At 41.4% G+C, this 22,793-nt stretch overlaps 1 protein-coding gene across 1 annotated transcript in view; it reads left to right on the forward strand.

Moving 5' to 3' along the window:
* LOC113756021 overlaps window positions 1-22,793 on the forward strand; it is a 70,930-nt gene that overhangs the window by 41,005 nt on the left and 7,132 nt on the right. The window contains exon 4 of the mRNA XM_027299846.1: window positions 2,314-2,620. Coding sequence (XP_027155647.1) covers window positions 2,314-2,620 — 307 coding nt within the window. The remainder of the gene's footprint in view (window positions 1-2,313; window positions 2,621-22,793) is intronic.

Raw genomic sequence — 22,793 nt, forward strand, 5'->3', positions numbered from 1 at the left:
TTAATCCAAACGTGAAAGTTATAGCCTTATGTCCTAGCTTTTCAACGCCTTTGGAAGTTTTTGATTTGGATTTGTGAGCTGTGAGTTATGATCCAGCAAACAAACCCTGTTCGTCACCCGAACACGTAAATTTCTGGTACTGTTTTCCATAATTTCGACCTGCTTCCATTCAGATCTAGATTAAGGTGTCTTCATGAGAATGGTAGCCCTTCCTCATAGCTTCGAAGCGGTGTCTCACCCACTTTGATCCGACATTCCCAGCCTAACTTTTGATCAAAACGGTTTTTGGTGCCAAATCTGGCAGTTTCCGTTGCCGTTTCCGCACGCGTGCATGTGCCGATTTTGCCGTTTTGTTTAATTTGTGTCCTTTAGTAGTTGTTTGTGTGATGATATGGCTCAACCTTCTGCTACAGGCGAAGGCGGGCTAGCCGGAGCCGGTGGGGCCCACTAGTTGGCGACTTGAATTCATTTCCGTACTTTCTCTCGTTATACTTGCTCTTTAGGTGAGTGATCCGGATTTCTGTGTAACTCAATACAAAAAATGAGTTTACTATGAATGGGCACTTAGGCGAGGGTGTACTTTATCTCACTCGATCTAAACCCCATTAATTACTATTCATACCTGTGAAATATGATTTTTATGATTTGTCATAGAGCATTCATGGCTTGTGAATATTTGCAGAGTATTTATTGCTTGAACCAGAGCATTTATTGCTTGAGAGCATTTATTGCGTGAACCAGAGCATTTATTGCTTGAAAAATATTTTAGAACATTTATTGCTCGTGACTTGGGCAAGAGAAGTGAGCTGTGTAGCTCAGGATCTTAAGGGTCAACCAGTGATCAAACTCGACAAAAGAGTTGGCTTGGGAGCCACCCGTATCCTTACTATGTAGTGTTACTTTTCTGTTTTTGCTTTGCTCTTACTGGTCAAATGTTGACATGTAAAAACTACATTTTTACCCCTGGTTACTCACTAAGCATATAGCTTACCCCTTTCTATTTGTTTTCCTTAGCAGGGGGCTGACGCGGGGATCGCTCGGGAAGGTGTTTAGATAAGTTGAACTTGTATTTGTTATAAGTGGACTAGGAAGTTGTATATATTTTTCATGGTGGTTAGAGTTATCAGCTTTTCTAGGGTACTTCTGGTACTCGTGGTTTGTATAACTTGATATACTCGTTTATGTAATTATTGAAGAATTTGATGTAATTTTTGAGATTTATATTGTAAACTGTTTGAGGATCGTAGTGAGTGAGTGAGTCCCGGCGAGAGCTGGGCAGGCGACCCGCCGAACCCTGGGGTACGCCCTAGGGGGAAGTGGGGCCGTCACACTCAACCCCATTGGTAGTCGATTGGATCGAGCCGGCGAGGACTTGGTCGTGAAAATTGACGAGCCATGGGGACTGTTATATGGAATCTTGTAGTAGTGAGACTCTTGATTCCAGTATACTCGAATATTACCAAATTTCTACTGTTTGGAGTTCGGGCCCGGTAGGGGTATGTTGGGTGGAAGGAATGGAAGTAAAGTGGAGCCTACGGTTGGTTACTCTTAAACATTGACGGAGGGTCAATGAGGTTCGGTCAAGAATGCAAACAAGGAAAAGAGCTCTTGAGAGCCGCCCGTATCCTTTTATCACCACTATTGATGTGTGCCTTTGCTTACTTTTGATGAATTGGAATGAAAAGCTTTATGCTTATGTGAACTTTGCTGCTTGAGTGGTATTATCTCACTGGGCGTAAGCTCACTCTATTCCCTTTTGTTTTCCTTACAGGAAAATAAATACTTTTGGACTGGATTTGATAGTTGGTTGTCGAATTGAGCTAGATGGACATATCTTTTGTATAGCTCCTTGATTGAAACCCTAAATATACTTTTGGGTCCGTTTCTCTTTTGATTTGGCAAACCGTACATGTATCCACTTTTGAATAACTTTTGTATGCCACTTTGGATTGTATATGCTTAATTTCAACATGTAAATATTTGCTTGATGTTTGGTTGGGTTTTGACGTATCGGTTACTATTCATGGCCGACTCCGGTTTCATTTTTTTTATTTTGACATTTTGACTTGTTTATGCGCGTTTGTATGTTCCGGAACGTATTAGATCACTCTAAACTGAACCGTCAGTCCTGGCGAGAGCTGGGCTGGCAATCCGCTAACCCCTTTGGTTCGCCTTAGGGGAAGGTGGGGCTGTCACAGGTGGTATCAGAGCCTAGGTTTGAATTGGCCTGGGCGTATTAGAAAGGCTCGACTTGAGGATTATGTTAAGTATGTTCGTTAAGGTTATTTACCTTTATTTCTTCTTTTGGTGTAGGATGGACGGACGGGGTGAGCCTAGTGATAGCCTTCCGGGCGTGCGACCTCGTGGAGCGCTCCCAGTGATTCCATACCAGATCCGGCCCAGAGGGGCCATTGTGCATTGGAGCCCGGCTAACCGCCTCCGACGTTGCGAGTGTCGACACACGTACGCCTACCCTAATGCCTTAGTGTTGGCCGTGGCTGAGAAGTGTAAGGAGTTGGCCGCAGATAAGTCTAGGCTTGAGTCTGAGGTGAAGCAGTTAAGGGCGGATAATGAGAAACAAGTCAAGCGAATCAAGGATTTAGAGTACGATGTGCTTGAGGTATAGGATCGGGTGGATGACTTGTGCACTCAGCTTAGGGAGACATGTTTGCGCGAGTCTAAGTGAGCTCGAAAGGTGAAGGTTCGAGCCGCATCGATCCTGAACCTCTACGCCGACGTGGTCGAGAGAGTGAGCGACGAGGCGTCGTGCACAGGGTCCGAGGCGTCGGGTGGGTCCACTAGCCCGACGACGGACTAGGTTGTGACTCCTAGGATCTTTTGGGATAGTTTTTTCTTCTGTATATAGGGCGGATAGGGAGAAGAGCTTTAGCTAATCGTTTTGTACGTTTTGTACGTTTGGGTCAGCTACGTGTATATTTCTTTTGATGGGGCCTTTCCCTCGTGGATTGTCCATGTTTGTACTTGACTTGACTGTACTTGACTTGACTGGTTGTTGATATGTGTGTTGTTTACCTTGTTTGGAATGTATATATATGTTTGTAAAAGTTTTGGATTTTACTTACATGCATTATTCTTATATTAGTTTAGTATATTTGCCTAGACCAAGTAGAGTTCATGGAAGGTACACGTAGTGGACGGGGACGTGGGCGCGGAAATAGACAACCCACACCGGACAGGGGTACTGGGGAACCCTCATCTGGACCTAATCCTGACCCCAACGTGCAAATCGCTGCCACTATGCAGCAAATGACCAATTTGCTGGCACAAGTGGTGCAGCAACAGGGCCAAAACCCAAACCCTAATCCTGGAAACCCTGGCAACCACGTCGAGAGCGAAGACAGAGCTCTCGAACGATTTCAAAAGTTTGCTCCACCCAAATTCATTGGGGGGCCCGATCCGGATGTCGCCGAAAGGTGGCTCGAGAAGATGGTCGATATTTTTGCGGCCTTGCACTACACCGAAGAACGGCAGGTGACTTTTGCTGTTTTCCAGTTGGAAGGGGCGGCCCATTCCTGGTGGAACGTAATACGGTAAAAATGGGAATGGGAACAAACGCCCAGGACTTGGGTGAATTTCATAAGGGAATTCAACGCGAAATTTTTCCCTCCTCTAGTTCAGGAGATGAAGGAAGATGAGTTCATCCGACTCCGCCAAGGGACTCAATCTGTGGCGGAATACGAGAGTCAATTTAGCCGCCTGTCCAAATTTGCGCCTGAGCTGATCATGACCGAGCAACGGCGGATCAGGCGCTTTATCCAGGGCTTGAATGTCGAAATCCAGAAGGACCTCGTAGTGGCTCAAATCAATGCTTTTAGCGAGGTCGTGGAAAAGGCCGAACGAGTAGAGAGTGCTAGATTGCAAGTCCGGAACTTCCAGGCAAAGAAGCGGGGTTTTCCTGGGAGTAGGTCAAGACAGGGTGAGAAGAGTACCCCCTCCAAGTTTGGACGAGGAATGGGAGGTGGACGACAGTCGAGTACAGGCAGAGGGACTCCGTCTAGGGGTGGCCAAGCTGGGCGAGGCCAAAGAGGAAATTTTCAGGGAGGCTCAGCTTCAGCACCTCGCGGTCCCTGTGGGCATTGTGGGAAGCCAAACCACACGGAAGATAACTGTTGGAGGAAGGAGGGCAAATGTCTGCGATGTGGAAGCGCCGACCACCAGTTGGCTACTTGCCCAGTTCTAAAACAAGACGAAAAGGGGAGTCAACCACCGTCGAGGACCAATGCTGGACCAGCTAAGGGAGATGGGTCCAAACCTAAGGTGCCAGCTAGAGTGTATTCGTTAGAACCCCAACAGGTCCCAGATTCCTCAGAGGTCGTAGAAGGTACGATCCCTATTTTCCACCGTTTTGCCAAAGTTTTAATTGATCCTGCTGCCACTCATTCCTTTGTTAACCCTGATTTCATGTGTGGCATATATATAAAACCTGCTAGTTTACCATACGACCTAGAAGTTAGTACACCTACGGGGAATCAACGTTTGGTTACTAGTATGGTTTATAGGGATTGTGAAGTGTGGGTAGGAGAGAAGAGATTGTTAAGGGATTTAATTAGTCTGGCCATCAAAGGGTATGATGTAATTTTGGGTATGGACTGGCTAGCCAAGTATAATGCGCAACTGGATTGTAAAACGAAAGTTGTAGCATTCCGTATTCCGGGTGAGGCAACCTTAAGGTTGGATATAAGGGGTAGGTTAGCCTCATCTGCTTTGATTTCGGGCATTAGGGCTAGAAAACTGCTAAGTAGAGGGGCGCAAGGATTTTTGGTCTTTCTGATCAACACCCCTACGGATAAGTTAAAGATGGGGGACGTGGCCATAGTAAGGGAATTTTCGGATGTATTCCCTGATGAGTTAGTAGCCCTACCTCCAGAAAGAGAGATAGAATTCAAGATAGACCTGCTACCTGGAACCTCACCCATCTCAAAAACACCATACCGAATGGCCCCTGCCGAGCTCAAGGAGCTAAAGTTACAATTACAGGACCTTCTGGAGCGGGGATTCATTCAAGAGAGTGGGTCTTCTTGGGGAGCTCCTGTCCTGTTTGTCAAGAAAAAGGACGGAAGTTTGAGGATGTGTATTGATTACCGGGGCCTGAACAACGTCACGGTTAAGAATAAATATCCACTGCCCCACATTGATGAGTTGTTCGACCAGCTGCAAGGAGCAGTGGTCTTTTCAAAACTGGACTTCCGTCAAGGGTATTACCAGTTGTTGATTAGGAGGGAGGACATTCCGAAAACCGCCTTCAACTCGAGATATGGGCATTACGAGTTCACAGTTATGCCCTTTGGATTAACCAATGCTCCTGCCGCCTTCATGGACCTAATGCATAGGGTTTTTAAGCCCTATTTAGACCGATTTGTCGTTGTTTTTATTGATGACATTTTGGTCTACTCCAAAACTCGCGAGGAGCATGAGCAGCATCTAAGAGTGGTGTTGCAGACTTTACGGGAGCATCAGTTGTACGCCAAGTTCAGTAAGTGAGAGTTTTGGCTGGAGAAAATCACTTTTCTAGGGCACGTAATCTCCCAAGAAGGTATCTCGGTTGACCCGGCAAAAGTAGAGGCCGTGACCAATTGGAAGAGGCCAGAAAACCCCACAAAGATCCGTAGTTTTCTAGGGCTAGCTGGGTATTACCGACGTTTCATTAAAGACTTCTCCAAATTAGCAGGTCCTTTAACTGACCTGACAAAGAAACATGGTTGGTTCTTATGGAATGCCCGATGTGAGACGAGTTTTCAAGAAATAAAGAAAAGATTGACCATGGCTCCAGTGCTAGTCTTACCAAACGGGGTGGATGGATTTGCTGTGTATACTGACGCGTCACGAGAAGGCCTGGGTTGTGTATTAATGCAGAACCGTAATGTGATCTCTTTTGCCTCTAGGAAGTTGAAACCTCACGAGCAGAATTACCCGACGCATGATCTGGAGCTAGCTGCCGTTGTTTTCGTTCTTAAAAAGAGGAGACACTACCTATATGGGGTAACCTTCGAGGTTTACTCTGATCACAAAAGCCTTAGGTACCTCTTCTCACAGAAGGAATTAAACATGAGGCAGCGACGGTGGATGGAATTGATGGAAGATTACGACTGTACTATCAACTACCATCCGGGAAAAGCGAACGTGGTGGCCGATGCCCTAAGTCGCAAAGCTCAGGTAGCAAGCTTAATGATCAAAGAATGGGATATGTTAGACTCCGTGTGTGAGTGGAAACCCTGCCTTGGGAGCCATAAAGTGATTTTTGGTAACATTAAGGTAACCTCCACCCTCTTGGAGAGGATTAAAGAAGCTCAAAAGGAGCATTTGATGGTACGAAAGTGGGGAGAGAAAGTGGGAAAATGAAAAATCACTGATTTCAATTTTAGTCCTGAGGGTATTTTAAAATACCGAAACCGAATAGTGGTGCCGAAGGATGAAGCGTTGAAAACGGAGATTCTAGAGGAAGCCCATCGGTCCAAGTATACAATCCATCCGGGTAGTAGCAAGATGTATCAGGACCTGAAAGGAACCTATTGGTGGGACAATATGAAGAAGGAAATCGCTCTGTACGTGCAAAAATGTCTCGTTTGCCAACAGGTTAAGGCGGAGCATCAAAAACCATCGGGCTTGTTACAACCCCTTGAGATACCCGAGTGGAAGTGGGAAAATATCACAATGGATTTCGTTTCAGGTTTGCCGCGAACGCAACGAGGACACGATGCCGTTTGGGTGATCATCGATCGATTAATCAAGTCGGCCCATTTCTTGCCGGTAAACATGAAATATTCCATGGACAAGTTAGCCCAACTATACATGGACGAGATAGTGAAACTACATGGTGTTCCGGTCAGTATCGTCTCCGATCGAGATCCACGTTTCGTATCTAGGTTTTGGCAGAAATTCCAGGAAACGCTAGGGACGAAACTCAACTTGAGCACGACCTATCACCCTCAGACGGATGGACAATCGGAGCGAACCATCCAAACTCTCGAGGACATGCTACGAACTTGCATTCTGGATTTTGGAGGCAACTGGGGTCAACACATGACCTTAGTAGAGTTTGCGTACAACAACAGCTACCATTCGTCGATTCAAATGGCTCCATACGAGGCACTATATGGACGACAATACCGATCACCAATCTACTGGGACGAAGTTGGTGAGAGAAAGGCCTTAGATCCAACCACTATTCCATGGATGGAAGAGGCTCGAGAAAAGGTCAAGTTGATATGGCAACGACTCCAAACGGCTCAAAGCCGACAAAAGAGCTACGCAGATAATCGAAGAAAAGACTTGGAATTCGAAGTTGGAGACCATGTGTTTCTCAAGATCACACCCTTACGGAGTGTCACAGCAGGCAAAGGAAAGAAGCTGCAACCGAGGTTCGTTGGACCTTACAAGATCCTGCAGAGGATAGGTGCGGTAGCATATAGGCTAGAGCTGCCGTCAAGTCTCTCGAGAATTCACGACGTTTTCCACGTCTCGATGCTCAAGAAGTACTATCCCGACCCATCCCATATCTTGCAACCAGAGGAGATCGACGTAGACGAATCGCTTGCTTACGAAGAGAAACCTGTCCAAGTGCTTGACCGGAAAGTCAAAAAGCTAAGAAACAAGCAGATTCCGTTGGTTAAGATACTGTGGAGAAACCATGGGGTAGAGGAAGCTACCTGGGAAGTGGAAGAAGAAATGCGAAAGAAATACCCTGAACTTTTCGTGAGTTAAGGTGAGAAATTTCGAGGGCGAAATTCTTTTAAGGGGGAGAGAGTGTGAGAACTCGTAATTTTTTCCATTTTCTAGGTTTTATTCGGGTTACTGGCATGTTTTCTGCATTTTCTTTATTCGAAAAGTTTCTAGATAATTTTTTTGAGTAAATATAGCTTTTAGATGATTTTTCTAGTATCGGCTAGATTTTGAGAAATTAAGAACGTATATCGGACGTGGGACCCGTTAGTGCGAAAAGTTCGGAAAATTCGGCCAGTTAGGTTAAGTTTTGGATACTGGATTTAATTTACCGGGTGTTAAGAGATAATTAGAGGTTACCAAATGGATTGGTCTGAGAGGAACAAAGAGATAGAGATGCATTAAATAGGGTGACAAGTGTCACCATAAGATTAATTCTTAAGTTTGACTACTATTCATAATTTTACCATTTACTTAAAATTGGCCAAAAATCATCTTCATTTCTTACCTCTCTTGGCCGAACCTCTTGCTCAAAGAAAGGAAAAAATCCTCCAACTTCCTACTTCATAATCTTGCTTCAATCTTCAATTTCCACCGTTTAATTTTGGGTTTGCTCCATAAAACCTCTCCACTTAGTGATTGTGAGGTGATTGGTGAAGTTGTTTGGAAGGCTAAGGTGTTGGATTGCTTCCTTTCTTGTCTTATAAGGTGAGTGACTAAGGGACTACTCTTGTCTTTCCAATAATGCTTAAGTAGTGACCTATGGGAGTTAAAGTAATGATCTTTGGTGTTATTTCATGATTTTGGTTGAGAATGATGACATTTTCTATTTAATTAGGATATTTCTGTTTTAATATGATTGTTATAGTGTGGATATGTATGATGATTGGAAATGATCTAGAATGAAGCTAGAAGGTGTATATGATGGTTAATTGCAAGAAATTTCTGCTTTGGAAAGAAATTTGGAAAGTTAGGGTTTCATTATTTTACATTCTGTCCGGCATAGTACCTCATAGTTAGAGGCCGAATTGGCCTTGGGTTAAAACATGAAAGTTGTAGGTAATGATATTTTAGAGAGGTCTCCAAAATATCAAGTCAATCAGAGCAACGTAGCTTGGGAAAAGACTGAATTACCCCTGCTGCCCTGTTTCTACCCGAATTTGATAATTGCGTCTGTGATTGGTTATTTTGGTTGGGAATACTATGGAATTGGTTGTTGAGGTCTTCTGATGAATTGTATCTGTGTATCTTAGCTTTTTTATGGCTTTGGAATTACTTGATTTGGACTTAGGTAGCCTGACTTATGATGTTTGAACCAGAATGCGGTTTGTGAACCTGTTTTTGCGGTTCTGGTGTAGTATATTGCATTTTTGATCTGGTTACACTCGAAACTGGACAGAGTAGCCTTGTTCAACATTGTATCCCTATCTCTTAGCTTCGAAATGGTGTATCTTGTACCTCCATCCGATAATCGTAGTGCCAATGGTGCCAAAACCGCAAACTGATGTCAAAAAACTGTTTTTTTGGGTTAGAGCTTAATGCCATTTCCGGATTTTCCAGGTTTACTCTAGTGCTTATACATTCTAGTGGAACCTTATTTTGGTGGTATTTGGCATTGGTTATGACTTGTAATTGAGTCTTATTATGCTTATTCGAATGTTCTAGGCCGTGACGGTGGTGCAAGACGCTCTTAGGCGGAAGTGCATGAAATATCATTTGCTTGATTGGTGAGTGTACCACTCACTTTGTTGTTTACAATGTGGCTTTGGTATATATGAACTGGATGCCTTGAAGGCTTATTTGCTCCGTTGAACTTAATTGAGTGAGGGTGTACTTGATCGCCCTCACCCATTTGGTATCTCATATGACTGTCTACTGTTTTACTGTAATGATTGAATGATACATGAAATACTGAATTGGTTCATGAATTTGGTGTCGCTTGGATGAGTTCCAACGACATTACTGATACGACTGAGCTCAACCCCATTGGTAGTCGATTGGATCGAGCCGGCAAGGACTTGGTCGTGAAAATTGACGAGCCAGGGGACTGTTATATTGGAATCTTGTAGTAGTGAGACTCTTGATTCCGGTATACTCGAGTATTACCAATTTCACTGTTTGGAGTTCGGGGCCGGTAGGGTATGTTGGGTGGAAGGAATGGAAGTAAAGTGGAGCCTACGGTTGGTTACTCTTAAACATTGACGGAGGTCAATGAGGTTCGATCAAGAATGCAAACGAGGAAGGGCTCTTGAGAGCCCCGTATCCTTTATCACTACTATTGATTGTGTGCCTTTGCTTTACTTTTGATGAATTGGAATGAAAAAGCTTTATGCTTATGTGAACTTTGCTGCTTGAGTGGTATTATCTCACTGGGCGTAAGCTCACTCTATTCCCTTTTGTTTTCCTTACAGGAAAATAAATACTTTTGGACTGGATTTGATAGTTGGTTGCCGAATTGAGCTAGATGGACATATCTTTTGTATAGCTCCTTGATTGAAACCCTAAATGTACTTTTGGGTCCGTTTCTCTTTTGATTTGGAAAACCGTTAGTCCTGGCGAGAGTTGGGCAGGCAGTCCGCTAACCCCTTTGGTTCGCCTTAGGGGAAGGTGGGGCTGTCACAAAGGGCTTGGTCGATTAGATAACGAACCATAGGTAGTTTGTGATGTCGAGTGGAGTGTTATCTCCTCGACTAATTGGTATACTCGAGTATTACCACCAGTGTTTATCGAGGATTTTGGGCCCAGTAGGGGGTGTGAATGGTGGACGGAGAGTAGTGTAAGTGGTGCTCTACTAGATTGGTTACTTACTTGAAGGTTGACAGAGTGTCAACTATTACTTGATCAAACTCTGGTGATGCAATGGGAATTTGGCTCCTGAGAGCTGTGATACCCCGACAATTAGGAGGTTGCTTGTAAAGACTAAAGTGTATTTCTTTGGGTTTGATTTAAAACCTTATTTTGTTTTAAAAGACTAGAAACCCTAAAATTTTATTCAAAAACCCTAATTTACTTGTGACTAACCGATTTTCTTAAATCACTCATATTTTAATTGAAACCCTAATTTTAATCACTGGAATTGTAAAATTCCTCACGTTTTTCTTAGAAATGCCTTTTATTTGGAAATTATTCATTTACTATGGCCCTAATACCCAATCATTCCTCAATAGGTGCAAATGAACCTAGGAAGTAGGGTTTCACTTTTCGTTTCCAAGTTAAGAGCGAATTAGGGTTTTTTCACGTTTTTCCGTAGTGTGACTATTCGGTACCGAGTAAGGATCAAATTTGGTAGCTAAGAGTGACTTTTGGATGACGAAATATTATATGATTAGAAGTGATAATAATAAGTTAGTGATTATAAGCTAAAAACCCTAGTATACGCGATTTAAGCGAAATCGGCTCAAACCGACGGGTATTGATCACTACCGATTGAACCCACCACTTGACCACCATTTCCTTACCACCACATACCCTTGATATTTTTGCAAAATATCTCTCTCATCTTCAGCCATGTGACCGAAATTTGTGGCCCAAAATGCAAGGAAAAGAAAGAGAAATTTTGGATGGTTTTGGTGGTGCCAAGTGTTGGCAATTTGTGGCTTTGACTAAACTTATTTTTCTTACCTTCTTATCTTGCAAATTAGCCCATTCTTCCTCATTTTTCTTCTGGTTTGGCTGAGACAAGAGAGGGAGAAAGAGAGAGCAAGAGAAACAACCTTCTTTCATCTTGATTTGCACCATTTGAGTGAAAGAAACAAGATTCTAAGCCGATTAACTTGTGAGTTGTGAACTTGGGAAGCTAAGGGAACCAAAAATTTCAAGAGGAGGTGAAGTATTACTCTTGCAAGCCCTTTTGTTGAGGTATAAGGTCTGACCCCTGGCTTTGGTTCTTTTATTTTTGTTGAAGTTATTATATAACTCATGTTTTGGTTAGATTAGTAGCTATACAAGTTGTTGTGATGATTTTGGGGTGATGTATGTAAGCTAGGGTTTGACTGATTTCCTTCTTATACTTGTTGTAGGAGTGGCATATGATGTATATAAGCTTGTATAAGAGGTTGTGGTAGTGATTGAATCAAGAAAATGAAGAGATTGTGAAACGACCCCACCGTACCCAGAGGCGTACCAAAGGGCTTAGCAGGCCGTCTGCCTAGCTCGCGCCAGGACTCGAAATAAAAAACTAATAACAACTATTCACACCCAAACGGTTACTATACACATTATATACATGCTCAAAAGTTCACTATGTACATCATATACAGCAGCAAAAGTGTTCTATGTGCAATTCAAAAGTAGAAGTCCGGACTACTGCTTCATGCTATCACTACAACTATAACCATAAGGTGGACCCTAAGGTGGGTCCGAACACTTATCACTATTACTATTACACGCATTTCAATTGTCCAAAGAAAGGTATTAAACCTAACTAAACTAGTCGAACGTCCAAATGCGGTCCCCGCGTCGACCCCTACAAGGAAAACAAAGGGAAGGGGTAAGCTAAACACTTAGTAAGTACGCAGGGTTAAAAGCGTAAATTTCACATGGTAGGAGAAATTAAAGACACATAGTGCCAAGTTAAAAGCAAAATAATAACACAGATGTAGGATACAGATTGGCTTCAAAGCCAAGTATTTTGTCATGATTGACCACCTGCCGACACTCCGTCGACCGCAAATTATGGTCCGTAGAGCTCCACTTGTCAACCCGCCGTCCACCTTAGCACCCACACTAGCCAGTCACCCACACACACATAATAGCTCGAGCAAGGTTGGTTCATGCACACAGGTTCACATATTTGGTTCACAACCCAATCCACATATTTAGTTAACCTGATGATCTCAAGTCTAAGTTAGACTAGCTCCGACCAAGCCCCTGCCGGCTCGAATAGTCCAACTAGGTCCTGAGATCGGGCCCCACACATATCACATATCACAAATATCACCCCGAGCTACAAGCGCTAGGGGTTCAGTCCCAACAGCATGCTATTTACACATATCAAGTATAAGTACAGGTACATTTTAGGGTTTAGGTCGAGTGTGATAAAGTACACCCTCGCCTAAAGTCCCTTTCATTCAAAGCATAACACATAAGGGCGTTGACTTAGACACATAGCCCTAGATACTTACAAAAGTACAAAAGAGCTACAACTAAGCAAAAGCGTTGTTCACTCTGCTAGTGGGCCCCAGCAGCCGCCTCTAGCTCGTCGCTGTCTGCAATAGAAGATTGTGTCACATTAGACCATAAACGGTTATCAAATAGCAAATCATAAGCAAAACGGCAAAAACGACATGCGCGCGCGCGGAAACGATAGACGGAAACGGAAACGGTCGGTGAAAACGGAAACGGCCGTTAGTGCGGAAATGGCAGATTTGCTACCTCTTTTCATTTTGATCATAAGTTGGGCTACAAGTGTCGGTTTAAGGCGTATGAGATGCCGTTTCGAAGCTAAGAGGATACACTATAACTTTTGTGAAGACCTTAAGAACTGAAACTGGGATCTTCAGTACCAAACGAACCAAACAATTGGGGTCACGAAAGCTGTCCAAGGTCAAATGGTCAGTTTCAGGGGTGTTGGCCGTTTTATATGCTACACATATCCAATTGATCTGAAACTTGACAGTTAGAAATTTCATTCCAAGATGAACAACTTTCATGAAGGCTGGAAAACCTGAATCCAAACGTAAATAGGTCATCTAGACCAAACCAGGTTCGGACAGATTAAGGTCATTTTCGCGGACAGGCCCTGTTTGATTGGCTATATCTCAGGTTTTATAAATCCGATTCATGAAATTCCAAAGGCGTTGGAAAGCTCTGATATAGGGCTATAAGTTTGGTGTTTTGGTCATAAGCCCAATCAGCTGGTAACCTGGTCAAATTCGAAGTCACAGTTCCAGTTGTAAACTGTCTTGGTTTGCTGTTTTGCTGGACTGACGCGCGCAATCGCGTGAAACGAATTCGCACCACACACACAAGTTTCTAAGCCATTGCTACACCATTCTAACACATATAAAGCACTCCCTAATTGGCCTATCAAGACTCCCGAAATACCTCATGAAAACAGCCCCTAAACCCTAACCTTTTCTAACCAAAATGGCAAGTTCTACATTCATTAACATCTCTAACCAAAGTTAATCCATATCTAACCAAGGCATAATCATTTAAGCCCTAATCAAACCCAAAACATCAGCCCCTCAACCTAGGGTTTCATATCCAAATTTTGGACATCAACACACCTCACCCAACAAACGAAATTGACAACTTAAGCAAGTCATTTACAAGCTCAATTTCACCACCAAAGCATTAATCTAACATAAACTATTTAAACCATAGAAACCATATAAACCACTCCAAATGCAAGCCAAACAACATGAATCAACAATTTCAAAGGCTACAAGCCTTCATCCTCCAAGCAACTTTCAAGAGGAGTTTCTTACCTCCAACTAAGATGTAGTATAAGAGTAGGACAACCTCCACCAAGCTCCAAGATGCTCCTAGCAAGCTTCAAGACCAAAGATGAAAGCTCCAAGTGCAAGAATTTTGCAAAGTTTCTTCTCCTTTTCTCTTGTCTCTCTCATGGCTCACTCTCTCTTTCCTTCTCTTGTTGTTTTGGCTTATGACACTTATGGTTCCTTATGTCTTATGACTTAAGGGTTATAAGACAAACCCATCCAACAACTAAAGATATTTTCCTACATCAACCAATCACAAAATAGCATAGGAATTGCCTTTAAGTCCTTGCAACCTTGTCTTGCCAAATCCTCCACTCTTGCCCTAATAACTTTCATTTTCTTCATTTTACTCCATAGGACTTAATCTTAGCTTAATCCAAAAATGCCCTAATCTCACTTAGCAGTTGCACTAATCACCCTTAAACCTTACTTACCTATTCTAAATCAATCTTTATCACACTTAAAATCAACCAAATAACCACTTTTATGTCAAGGCCAAAATTAGAGTATAAACTAACTTAAACACGTTAAACCAAGGGTTAACTAGGGTTTCTCCTCGTTTAGGGTTTTCTAACCTTTTAAACCCACTTAACCCTATATCAATCTATACAAACACATACCTACACACGTCTAATACACATTCAAACATGCAATTGCAATAGAAATGGCTATCTAGGGTTTCGCTTAAAAATTTTCAATTTTTGAGAAATTAGGGTTTCTCAAATTCCCAATTAGGGATTTTCGGATTATTTGGAATAAAAATCACACTGAAACTTATTATTTTCACATAAAATCACAATTTAGGGCAACCGGGGTCTCACAGATTGCCCTTGAAATCCCAAAATTCCAGATTTCTGGAATTGTATGCTTCAGTTCTGTCCGGTTTCAGTGCCCTATGTTAGAGGCTGAATTAGGCTTGGCACAAAACATGAAAGTTGTAGAGAATAATGTTTTATGGTTTCCTATAAAATTTCAACTCAATCGGAGCAGTATAACCTGTGAAAAGACCAAAATACCCTCACTGCCCTAGGATGCATCCAGTGATCCGTTTTGGACAGTTCCTCCAATTGACCATGTCTATTCACTATGATCCGTACTGTTTTAGCCATTTTCCAAAACATGAAAGTTTTAGTACCTTGTCTTAGCTTTTCAACGCCTCCAAGAACGCCCTAAACGGACTTTGGTAGCTTGAGATATAGCCATTTGAATGTAGTACAGTTAACTGACTGGCTAGTTGGCAATTGGTTCTGTGATTGGGGAATTTGACTGGGTTACACTGGAATTTGGACTAAGTGGTCTTCATCAAAATTATAGGGCTTTGTGTTAGCTTCGAAATGGTATAAGTTTCATCCCAATTCGATAAGCGTAGCTTCGGTTGTGACCGTTACGTAAAAACACGTCAAATCTGTCTTTTGTTAAATCTCATTTCCGCACATGTTGTTAACTTGATTTTGTACTCATATGACTTTGAGCCTATTGAATGGCTATTGTGATGAATTTATATTGTGTATAACTTTGGGATTGGCTGAGGAAAATAATGAAGCCATATATGGCTGGAAATTAGGTAAACACAAAGGGCGTGCTGCCCAAATTTACGCTCGAGAACTAGAGAACTATACTTGCAACTTGAGTAAGGGTTAAGAGTGAATATCACTTGAACCATCTAGGATATTTGCATCTTCTTTTACCGAGGTATATAAGTAAGGACTTGGCCGAACTTATACCCTTGATAAATAAAATAATGACTGCTCGGAGTACGTTTTCTTTGTCACTTCGACTTAAATGGAGATTTCAAAGTTTTACGAGCAAGCATAAGTTTTACAAATATTTTACTCATAGCCTTTGGTTTAAATGTACTCTTTTCACTTCCAATACTATATTTATACTTTGTACTAGTAGTTATTCGGATTTTCTTTGGTTCACTTAAACTTTGGAGGGGTTTAACTGTAATATTTTCTCTTGGCTATTATTAGGGTTTCTTGGCGATTGAGAGTGTTATCCAGGAGGATACTTTGGACATTATTTTGCTTAAATAGGTAAGCGTTCCTTGTTTGCTATATTTTCCTTGACTTCATGGCTTGTGTTCTTATTTGATAAGGTGTTACGTGCTTTTCTGGATTTCCAAAACAAGTTTTCTAGGCGAGTGTGTACTTTATCGCACTCGACCTAAATGAATGTGAAATTTTTAATGATTTAATGATTAAAACATTAGTTGTGCATGATGTAAGCCTTTTGGCTGAACTGGGCCCTGCCTTCGTTACCGATCGACTCAAGCCAGAAGCGGACTCGGTCGGGTGATATGGTGACCCTGGGTGAATTTGGTATACTCGAGTATTATCTTGTAGTCTGGTGGAGCCTGGCCAATTTTCAGGAGGGGGTGAATGAAACGAAAGAACAAACGAGGGTTTTATTTACCAAATATGCATTTTATTTAAATGACTGGAGGAATAAGGGGAATGACAGGAGAACGAACGAACAAACGAACAAATGGCTCCCTGTGAGCCCGTATCCTTTTAATGTATGTGTTATTATCGCTTTCCATTATTGATACTCTATGTTTAATGTATTGGATTGATGGTTTGATTATGTGTTCGGAACCTCACTGAGCTTTTAGCTCATCCCTTTAGTTTTGTTTTCCATAACAGGGGACGGCGAGCAAGGACGAGAGTTCGGTAGAGACTAGCCTAGACTAGTTTCTTTGGTTTTGTAATGGTTCTCGCCCTAGTGCTTGGCACGGGTTGGATGTATGGTGAATTGAGAACCTTTGTATATTCAATGTTTGTACTCCCTTTTGAGATAGCAATGTATATAAGTTTTGCTTTAAGATTTGGATCGTTGTTATGTTTAGTATTGTGGGTTTATTCTGGTTTCGATTGAGGATTGACGTGAACGACTGAGTCCCGGCGAGAGCTGGGCAGGCGGTCCGCCGAACCCTTTGGTACGCCTTAGGGGGAGGTGGGGCTGTCACAAGAGCCATCCGTATCCTTATACTTTGGAATGATTATTGCTTATTGGATTATTGTTTCTTCTGAAAAACTTTTACACTCGCTCACTTTGAGATTTGCTACTTGAAATATTATTGTTCACTTTTATGAACTTTTGATGCTCATTAATTTGCTACGTTGATATTCGCACTTTTAAAAATGGTCAATTTGTTATTTGGAACCTCACTGGGCTTTTAGCTCATTCCATGCCATTTGCTTTCCTTACAGGGGTACGAGTGAGGCGTGAGTCGCGTACAGACTAGCATAGGCTAGATATTTTGAATCTTGACATGTACTCGCGCTATTACTCGACTATGATACTTTGTACTTAGATTGTATTCACTTTGAAGACTTTTGGTATATAGAAGCTTTGTATCTTAGTTTGTGCATGATGTATATTATAAGTTTGAATTGCGTTGTTATTTATTGTCGATGGATGTTCGCGTGAGATACTAGTGAGTGAATTCTAGCGAGAGCTGGGTAGGCGGTCCACCGAACCCTCTGGTACGCCTAAGGGGGAGGTGGGGTCGTCACAAAATCAAGTAAATTGAGCATAACGCACATACGGTTCAAGGTTGCACATTGGCACATTAGAATGAAACAGTTATCATTGTACAAAATTAAACACACATTGAAAGGATACGATGTTCACTTGGAACGATTTCAGTCCACTTCACCTTATAACTCCAGTGATCCCTGTGATGATTGGAAAATTCGCACATATTTTCTTAAAATTCCCTCTTATTTTGATTAAATAACTTTATAATATATTACTACTTATTTACTCCATCAATAGTTGGAATAAAGAATAGAATGAAGAGTTTCTCCTTTATTTTCATCGTTAGGGTAAACTAGGATTTTTACGTCTTTCGGTAGTGTGATTACCCGGTTTGGAGTATGTACTACATTGGGTGGTTAAGAGTGAGGTTTAGATGAGAAAAGTGTATGGTTAGAAGTAATAATAATAAGTTAGTAAATTACAAGTGAAAACCCTAGTACGTGTGAATTAAGGAAAAAACGGTGTGAACTGAAGTGTACCGTTTGTTACCGAGTGAGTACACCACTTGACCACCACTTTATTAACTTAATCTCATTGTTATTAGTGCATAAATATCAGCTCCTCATCAGCTCAAGATGGCAAAAATATTTGACTAAGAAAAACCAAGGAAAAGGAAAAAATTTTGTGAGATGATCTTGAGAGGACACTTGGAAGCCATCCAACCCTCTTTGACCCAAACTAAGACCAAGCTTCTTAACCTTTCTTGGAGCTTCATTTCTGCCTCCTAAGCATCATTGTGGCCTAGACTTGAGGGAGGAAAAAGAGAGAAAGAAACCACTTCATTCAATCTTAATTTCTAGCTTAGTCGAGTGAAAATCGAAAAATCTAAACCGATTAACCTCTTATTTGGGAACTAGGGGAGCTTGGTGTGCTGAAAGTTTGGAAGGAAAGGTTGAGATTTCTCTTGAAAGCATCTTTGGCAAGGTATTAAGGCTGTTTTTCCATTTTCTTACCCTTAATCTTGTTTAAGTACTCATATTCTTAGCTAATGATAGTTATTTGTGAGAACCCGTAAATTGCATTTTCTAGGTTTTCGCATTTTTCATGACTTGTTTTCTGCACTTTCTGTATCCGAAAAATTTTCTAGATAATTTTTATGAGTAAATATAGTTTTTAGATGATTTTTCTAGTATCGATAGATTTTGAGATTAAGAAGCGTATACCGGACGTGGGACCCACTAGTGTGAGAAGTTCGGAAAAATTCGGCCAATTAGGTTAAGTTTCGGATACTGGTTGAAATTTATCGGGTGTTGAGAGATAAGTAGAGTTGAGATGTGATTGATGTGAGAGGGACTTAAAGGATAGAGATGTTTTAAAGGAAGTGACAAGTGTCACCTTAAGAGTGGTTGTAACTTATGACAACTATTCACCTTTTTGACTTATTTGACCAATTGATTAAATATCTCAAAAATTACCACAAAAATCACCATTTCTTACCTCCATTGTGACCGGCCACCTTGAGCAAGGAAGAAAGAAAAACTCTTCAAAGTTTGGCATCCATCTAGTGCAAATCATCCAAAGCAATAACTTAGACTTGTTTCTACTCCATAAAATCTCTTCTTTAGGTGTTAGTAAGTGGTTTGGTGAAGTGTTTTGGGAAGCTAAGGTGACAAACAACTCTTCCTCTCTTGTTTACTAGGTGAGTGGTGATTGAACTTTCTCCTTCACTTAATGAAGCTTAATTAGTGCCTAGTGGTAGTTCAAGTGATGAATTTTGTGGTTTACTTCTTGGTTTTGGATGTATTGATGAAGTTTTCAATTTATTGATGAATTTTCTGGTTTAATATGAATGTGATGTTGTGGCTATCCTTGATGATGGGAACTGATGTTTTACTGACTTCTAGAGGTGGCAAAAGTGGAAGATTGCAATTAATTTCTGTTTTGGAAGAAATACTGGAAAAATTAGGGTTCTTGGTTCTTCATTCTGTCCGAAATTTTGGTCTCTAGATAGAGGCCGATTGGCCCTTACCTCAAAACATGAAAGTTGTAGGTAATGACATTTTAGAGGTGTCTACAAAATTTCAGGTCAATCGGAGTAGTGTAGAGTGAGAAAAGTCGAAATTACTATTGCTGTTCTGGTTTACCCGAAATTGGGATTTGCGACTGTAATTGGTTGTTTTGGCTAGAATTTCTTCCGAATTGGTTGTTGAGGCCTTCTGATGAAATTTATCCCTATTTCTTAGCTTTCAACTGGTTTTGGAATTTCTGGATTTGGACTTGTAGAGCCTGAGTTATGATGTTTCCGCTAGAATGCGTTTTGGTGAATCTGTTTTACGTTGTTGATGAAGTATCTTGCATTTTTGACCTGTTTGCACTCAAAACTGGGTTGAGTGACCTTCTCTGAGGTTGTATCCCTGTCTTTTAGCTTCGAAATGGTGGGTCTTTCACCCTCATCCGATAATCGTAGTGCATTTGGTGCTATTACCGCAAAGTAAAGTCAAAACCTGTTTTTTAAGCGGCCAAAGTTAATTGCATCTCCGAAATTTCTGGTTTTCTTTAATGTTTGTATATGTTTTATGGAACCCTATTGGGTATACTTGGCATTAGTTTATGATCGTTATCCGAGTCTCCTTGTACTGTGTTTGCATGTTTTAGGGCTTGCTTCATCCGGTCAATTTCTAAGCTACTTTTGTAACTTGTACTACTTCTGAGCCTCGTGAACGGCTTTTGGGAAATGAGATGACTTTTGTGTGAGATGTTGGGACTGATTTGAGGAAATAATGAAGCCTTAAGGTGGAAGTAAGAAATTTAGGGGAAGTGCTGCCGATCTTCTAGGCCGTTTGGTTTTTTAGTTGATTTGCCTTTTGTAGAAAGAAAGGGCTTTTGGTTGGTTGAACCTAGGTCTTCATGTTATCTTTTATCCCAAAATCATGTTTTTGTACCCTTGCATTAGTATTTTTGGGCAAGGCATACGACGTGTAGTCGAGCCTCACTTGTGCATTCCGTTTACTCGATTTTGGATATGAAACCTTCAATTGGTTTATTTTGATTATTTTAGGGTTTCTTGGCGATTAAGGCCAATCTGAAGTAAAAACTTTTGAAGTTGAGCCGGTGAGTGTACCACTCCCCTCCATTGCTGTTAACTTGATTTCTGCTCTGTAATCTGTTTAATTTGTTCGAGACGAGGGTGTACTTTATCACACTCGTTCTCTAGTCTGTTCATATGCCAATTTACTCTGCAAAATTTGAATCTGTTATCTGTGTCTGCATCTGTTCGGATTTCTATGACCTATGAGCTCAATCCTGTGGCTAAGTTATTCGAGTCGGGCCGGCAAGGGCCTGGACGATTAGATAACGAACCACGGTAGTCTGTTCGGGGATTTTGGGTATTGAGACCCTTGATTCCGGTATACTCGAGTATTACCATTTATGTTCGAATACAGTGAGCGGGCCCGGTAAAAGGGTGTTTGGTGGACGGAATTCGGTGCGAAGTGAGGTCTACGGACGCGTTGGTTCTATATACGTTGACGGAGAGTCAACCAGTTTGGATCAAGTATTGCGCTGGAAATTTGGCTCCTGAGAGCCACCTGTATCATTCTGATTTGAATCATTAGTTACTTTACTTTACATCTGCCATGTGTATCTGATTGGTTAAATGTGAAATGCCATGATTTTCTGCTATATGTTTGGTACCTCATTGAGCGCAAGCTCACCCCTTTCTGTTCCTTTTTGTTTTCCTTACAGGAAAATAAATACTTTTGGACTGGATTTGACAAATGGTTGCCGAATTGAGCTAGTTAGACATATCTTTTGTATAGCTCATTGATTTAAACCCTAAATATACTTTTGGGTCCGTTTCTCTTTTGGATTTGGCAAACCGTACATGTATCCACTTTTGAATCACTTTGGTATGCCCTTTGGGTTGTATATGCTAACTTTTGAGATGTAAATATTTGCTTGACGTTTGGTTGGGTTTTGCCATGTCGGTTCCTATTCATGGCCGACTCCGATTTCGTTTTGTTTTATTCTGGGATTTTGACTAGTCTATGCGCGTTGTACGGTCCGGAACGTATTCGATCGCTCTAATCTGAACCGTTAGTCCTGGCGAGAGTTGGGCAGGCGGTCCACCGAACCCTTTGGTTCGTCTTAGGGTGAGGTGGGGCTGTCACATTATTTAAGTAGCTTTGATGGTTATGGTGGATTTTTGAGTTAGGGTTTGAGTTGTTTCAGTTGTGTTTCTTGTTGATTATATAGAATATGTTAGATAGGAAGTTGGAGTTGTGAGGACTTGCAAATTCCTTATATTTTTCTTATAAAACCCCTTTTATTTGAAAAATATTACTTTATAATAGCCCTATTACTCAATCACCCCACAATAAGTGCAAATGAATATAGAATTAAGGGTTCACCCTTTTCGTTTCAAGTTAGCGCGAATTAGGTTTTTACGTCTATCCGTAGGGTGACTATCCGGTACCGAGTGTGAATCAAATTTGGTGATTAAGAGTGAGTTTTAGATGATATTAAGTGTGGGATTAGAAGTGGTAATAATGAGGTAGTGAATTATAAGTTAAAACCCTAGTATACGCGATTTAAGAAAAAACGGCTAGAACCGACGAGTACCGTTCACTACCGATTGAACCCACCATTTGACCACCATTTTATCAAGTTAATCTCCTTATTCATAGAGCCTAAATATCAGCCCAAATCTGATCATGTTGGCCGAATTTTTTGACCAAGAAAACAAGAGAAAAGAAAAACACTTGAGATGGATTTTGGTGGCGACAAGTGGCGGCCATCTATAGATTCTTGCCTAACTAATTTTCCCCCATATTTATCATAAAAAAACACACAATTCCTCTCAATTTCTTCCTACCAGCTGTGAGCAAGAGAGAGAGAGAGAGAGCAAGAGAAAACAACTTCAAATCATCTTGAGTTTGAACCATTCGAGTGAAACCAAGAAAAACTAAACCGATTAACTTGTAGGTTGAGAGCTTGGGAAGCTTAAGGAACCAAAAATTTCAAGGAGAAGTGAAGGATAACTCTAGCAAGCTTTGTTTTGAGGTAATATGGCTGACCACTCTTTTCTTTTTCCTTAATCATGTTGGAGTTGCTTAGTAACTTGTATTTGTGGTTGTAATGCTTATATCAAGTGATTTTAGATGGTTGGGGAGATGAATTTGAGTT

Source organism: Coffea eugenioides, unplaced genomic scaffold (assembly GCF_003713205.1).
Source record: "Coffea eugenioides isolate CCC68of unplaced genomic scaffold, Ceug_1.0 ScVebR1_18;HRSCAF=85, whole genome shotgun sequence".
In the NCBI taxonomy this organism is placed as follows: domain Eukaryota; kingdom Viridiplantae; phylum Streptophyta; class Magnoliopsida; order Gentianales; family Rubiaceae; genus Coffea; species Coffea eugenioides.